We start from the raw sequence: 5732 nt of genomic DNA on the forward strand, positions 1-5732 counted from the left end.
GACGGGCGTCGTGTCGAAATGAAGCGGTGAAATTGTTATTTCCAATTCATTCCCGTTAATTGTAGGGGCAGCCACCGACACGCGGTGCGTCCAGATTTAGGACCAGAGCCAGAGGATTTATTATGAACTAACATTTTAACCCATATAATCAACTGAGTTGGTGCCGTGGTGAAACTGTTGATTGTGTCGTATTCGGCCAGGTTTCGGAGCACTGCGTTTGCCCTCCAAATCTGAATCCTTTTGACGGGCGAAACCGCAGGGTCCACAGGGATCGGCAAAGGCGGCCGATCCAGACGGCAGAGGCCAAAGTTCCTTCGCTGTACTTTGTCTTGCTTTTGCGCTGCGCCGTTGAAGCTTCATTTCCTCGTTCTCGAGGCTTGAGGGCGTTTCTATATTTGCTCACGTTGTTTCTTCCGATAACTTGGCGTGCCTCAACACGACGTAGTCAATGCGTGGGATTTATGGTTCGTTATGTGTTGCGCCGGCTTCTTTCGGCGGAATCGATACAGGAGTGTTAAACGATACGAAAACGAATGAAAAATAAAACAAGATTTGCAAGTCGCACACCCCAGCGCCCGCCATCAGTCCTTCTGCGAAAGACGAGTTTATGAAGGGCTCGATGTGTTTTTGAGGTCTGTTTGATCTTTCTCGGCCGGCAGCCCTCTCCTTGGGAAGTTTTGTTCTTTATCTTTCTTGGCTTGGATCGTTTTCTTCGCCTGTGAAACCTCTTGGAGTTGGCTTCGAGTAAATATTGATTCTTCAGCGGGGCATGCATGCTCATTTTAGCTGCCAGAAATGTAGTTTTTACAGGAAAAAACAAATAGAACCGTCTTTAGAATAACCAACAGCATCGTCGCAGGGAAATGGAATTGGCGAGGTGTTCATTTCTGTGTTGTGTGTATAAACCTCGGCTGTGAATGTCATATGGAAATGTTCGTGTTAAATTTACGCTTTGTTGCTACTGAATCGGTAGAATCTCGACGCTTTCCTTGAGAAGACAACCGAGTTTTTTTATTTATTACATTACAGCAGTGAAGAGACTCTCTAAGAACTTATTTAAAAAGAAACAGATAAACTTGAACATGAACACAACATTAACATTATGATTACTTGGGGCAGAAACCATTAATTTAAATCCATTTAATAACAGGCACATAATAAAAGTCATCGAAGCTGAAAAACTAACGGGTTTTGCTTAGTACAAGACGTAATTTTATAGCGGTAGCGTTACGAAGTAATTTAATTTCTTTGTTAGCCAACAAATTGTTTAAAAATTGACATCCTCTATAATATAGGTAGCGGCTAATCACGAATATAAAATAAAGGAAGTTTGATAATTTCTACACATATAAAAAGAACTTATTTAAAAAAATAATTGTCCAATGAAAATGCAATCGGTTGGGTTTTGCTCTTAGAGATGGGTGTGCAAGCCAATAGAATGGTTTTCTCAATCGTCTATATCAACCCATGTTCTGCAGCACCATCAAGTATGAGTAAATTTTCTTGTAAATCTAGAAAATATGTCAAACATTAGGCACTAAATCGGGTAAGGACACGTCAAGCGTACCTCTACAAAGTTAAGCAAATCGATCGCAGTGAAACCATCGGACAGCACGACCGGCAACTGTGCCTTTCGTAGAACCTGCTGGAGCGTTTTTTGATGGTTCGTTGATAACCCGTACCAGTTGACGGCGTATATCTCGTTGATGAGCCTGTCGTTCTAAAATAGTAAAACAAAAGCACTTGTTTCATAATACCAATAACCAATCGCCAAACGGGTGGGTAGTTGCCTTTATAGACAGAAACGTTCCCAGAGCGCAGTTCACAAATAGTTGAATGGTGCAGATCCCGATGACGGCCATTCCCGGGAGCCAAGGGACCTGAAAAGATCGATTCTGTGCTGAGATCGAAAGAACTGAAATCTAAAGCGATCCGCAGCGTACCCTGACAACGATGGCGAGCGAAGCGACAAGCTCAAAGATTAGGCAACCAAAGTTAACGAAGAACTGCTTCTTAAACAGCTTATCCATGTCGGTGATATGCCTGAGTAAAACGAAGCGCAGTTAAACTTTGTCTTAATATTGCATCCTAAAGAAAATCTCACTTGGTGTGTTCCAAATGTTTGAGCACAATTTCTTTAATGAGATCGGCGATTTCTTTGGCGTTATTGCCGTTGAGGTCGGTGTTCACCAGTTCGGTGAGGCGCCGCAAGTAGATGATGATCAAGTCCATCTGGCCGGTTGCATTGACGATCAGGAATAAAAGACACACGTCGCAGGCCATCAGACCCACGACGGCCTCGAACACCTGCAACAACTGGTACAAACAGTTAACTGCGAACCCCACCGAAGTCTTGGAGTCGATAAAGGGTAGCGTGAACCCGAACAAGAGGACCAGCTCACGCTTCACGATCGGCATGGTGATTGCATAGAAGAAGAATCCGAATAATAGGCCCGAAAACATGATCATGAGGATCCTGATAAACACCTTACACAGAGTGGCGGTGTGGTAGAGAGAGTCCGTTACCTCCGGATACAGTGGCGGAGCCGTGAAGCGATCTAGGTTGTACATATGCAAGTCGTAGAGGCCCGGCGAGGTGAATGCTGCGATCTTGGCAAAGCCCTGCAGACGTCCCGAGATCGTTCTACGTTAGAGTCTCCTCGCGTGTTGGTCTTTCAGACGCTCACCTGGATGGCTATACCGAGGGTCACGAGGCAGAAAACGACGTCCATCAGTGATCCCCACACGTTTGCGATCGAGTAGATGTTAACGAACAGATATAGGATCAGGTCCATCACCAGAAAGATTAGACGTGCATTTTTGCGCGTGTATTCGGGCAGCATCCGCTCCGCACCGCAGATGGCGAAGAACTTGATCAGCAAACGATTCGAACTGTCGAAAAGGTCTGCCGGAGTTTTGTACTGGTTCCGAAGTAGAATTTCCTTGCGTTTTAGGTAGCGATTCCAGAACTTCATTTTGATCACAGGTTTCAAAGACACTGATTCGCTTGTGGCAAAGCGTGAACTATTTATTTGAAAGGATTACGATTCATTCCCTAACCAGACAACTGCAGGAGGTGTTGAAGGAGAATCCATGAAACAATACTGATGAATAAGTGATCCACTCACTGGGTTCTGCACACCTGACGCCGTCTTCACAGTCGATGCGGAATAACAAACTAACAGGAGTTACAGAAAACCTTGCACTCTTCGTCGGAAACCATCAAAGGCATAATTAAAGAACCCTTTAATAGAAATTATTTACAGCATAGCAGCGGAGATCCCACGGCGAAGGCAACTCTGGCGAAAGTGTTAAAAGGCTTTCAGTATTAAAAATTTAATTAATTAAAATACTTCCAGTGCTGTTTTAATTTCTGCACTATGTTCAGAAAGCATACAACCTGGCACCATTTTTGTGTAATTCATTATGGTTACAAAGTATAATTACCTCATATAGGTTACAGTTTTTGTTAGGTTTTTTTTAATCTTAGAAGAACGGATCGAGCCGTATTTATTAATTTAACTTAATCTAACTTAACAAGATTAACAAGATTATCTTAAACACTATTTGGCACTTCCTCCACTTCAGAATAGCTTTATCCGGGGCTAACTCGTTTTTCTGTTAGGTTAATGTGACGGACCCCTTCACGGATCGGTTTAATGCTGACTCTTCGGATTCATCCTGTTAGTTGCAAACTTTCACTTGCAGTCGTAATCCACTTACTACAACTAGAACTTACACTTACTTACCTAGAATTTAAGAAATTGGATTATTAATGATTCAGTATTTAAAAGTAAAATGGCCATGATTGACAAGAGTACAAGAGTTTCGCGGAAAATAGTTTTCTTCTAACCCAAGAGTTTTTGGTAATCCTTGTCGCAGGTACATATTGAAGGCCGAAAATCTGGAAACAGTGCGACTCATGCAGATATATTTAAAATGGTTTCAAATGAATTACTAGTCTAGTTACAGTTCAATTACTTATTGGTGATTGGAAGTGAAAACTGTGAAGAATTGGCAACCATCGATTGTTGCAGCAGTTGATGATAAATCATTTACCCGTGCTCTGAGTTTTCTTGTGCCGCGAAGACCGCGCATCCACTTGGGCATCCATAATGGAAGGCAGCGCTCGATGAGAGATTACCAGTCAGGTTAAAAATGTAACATTCCTGCAGTCCGCAGAACACGGATGCATTAGCGTCCGAGCGACGATCACGCTAAATGAAGCACTTAGTCATGCATCAAAATTGACGTTCACGTTCCCCGTTGGCACCCCCGGTCGACTGCCGCCGAAATCTCAGCCTCCGTGCACCGCACTGCGCATAATGATAGTAATAAGGAGCTGCCCACGGGAGCGGGTGAAAATGCAAATTCCGCCCGCAGGCATTCCGAGGGGTCCCCGTGCGCGCGCGGAGCATTAGATCCGTTTCGGCAGGGGCCACGAATTCGAGGGCTTCAATTACCGAGCCCGCTCGATGGGAGGCAACTTACATCCAAATCAATTTTTCATGCCATTTTCACGATCCAGCGCGGATCGTTTATCATCCGGCACGGAGCCGGCACCGGTTCGGCACCGGTTCCGGCACGGCCGTCCAAGTGGTTCCTGATGAAGCGCTCTAGAGACCCAGCTTCTCGTTCGCTCTCGCGGGCACCACCGAACCCCGGCGTGGGCTTTGTTGGCTTAATTGTGATGTTATTTATTGTTTATAAATTCACTTTTAACCACAGGCATTACTCGGGCAGCACCCTCTCGGAAGAGTTTTGGAAATTAAATTACAAGCAAGCACCGCTGCGGTGCATCGCCGAGGTGCACTTGGAGCCGCATCCGTGCGAGTTGCGCAAATTAATGGCCTCCCCTACCGGGAGGGAAGGAAAAAGACGTCGTCCGCCGGTGGTGTGTTGGTTTGATTTCCCCAACAACCGAGGTATAGCATTTCCCAGCATAAAAAGGGGTTCAAGTCGGCGAAGAATTCACACGCGCCGCCATTGCGCAACGGAGGGCGAAGATGCGATAAAGATTTACGATGGCCGATCACGATGCATTTCGATCGGCCGAATGAATGTGGAAATAATTCAATTACCAATAACCGAACGCAACGCATCGCCGTTTGTCGAGGAGGTGTCGTTACGAGTGTCTTCAGACGTAACGCCATCTCGGGGCTGGCCTGTGTTTTGCCCTACACAAAATAAAAACCCCGCAGATCACGATGCCGGCTGGCGGCCGGTAACGTATTATTAAGAGATTTTACATTCAATTAAACAAGTTGCGATCGCAGCGATCGGTTCACGGCGTTCCGTGGGTTTTCTTTATCGCAACGATTTCGTGGGTCACGCGCTGCTCGTGTGTGGGTTGGTGTTGCGTATCCGCGACCCGTGTCCGAGGTTCACACTCGTCCCGGCACTGCGCCTCGAAATGTATGATTAAATTTGATACCCGAGCCTATCTGTTGCGTTTGGCGGCCTTTTATGATCTGAGGTAGACACATCTTACCCATTAATGCTTTGCCCGCAACGAGCGGGCGACGGGAGTCTCGCGAAGCGTGATTTGGCCGTGATTCGGCCGTATCTTCGTACATGCTGAAGTTTCGATCGAAGCAGGAACCATCGTCCGCCATCGTTACACGAATGGCCGATTTGGGAGAGGTCCAGTGCTAATTCTTAACAGACATAACTCCTAGCAGGTTTGGATTGTTTGTTGTCCGTTGTCAGTGTCCATTCATCCCTTTTTTTAA

General features: G+C 45.6%; 1 protein-coding gene across 1 annotated transcript; it reads right to left on the bottom strand.

The window, feature by feature from the left end:
* Positions 1–1460: 1460 nt before the first annotated feature.
* On the bottom strand, positions 1461–2975 carry LOC131207834 (putative odorant receptor 83c). Its single transcript, XM_058200464.1, has 6 exons — positions 2688–2975; positions 2105–2622; positions 1953–2043; positions 1791–1895; positions 1568–1720; positions 1461–1511 (listed from the first exon to the last, which is right to left on the bottom strand). Exons 1-6 carry the CDS (start codon positions 2973–2975, stop codon positions 1461–1463), a joined length of 1206 nt encoding a protein of 401 aa, XP_058056447.1.
* Between the last annotated feature and the right edge of the window lie 2757 nt (positions 2976–5732).

Source organism: Anopheles bellator, chromosome 2 (genome assembly GCF_943735745.2).
Source record: "Anopheles bellator chromosome 2, idAnoBellAS_SP24_06.2, whole genome shotgun sequence".
In the NCBI taxonomy this organism is placed as follows: domain Eukaryota; kingdom Metazoa; phylum Arthropoda; class Insecta; order Diptera; family Culicidae; genus Anopheles; species Anopheles bellator.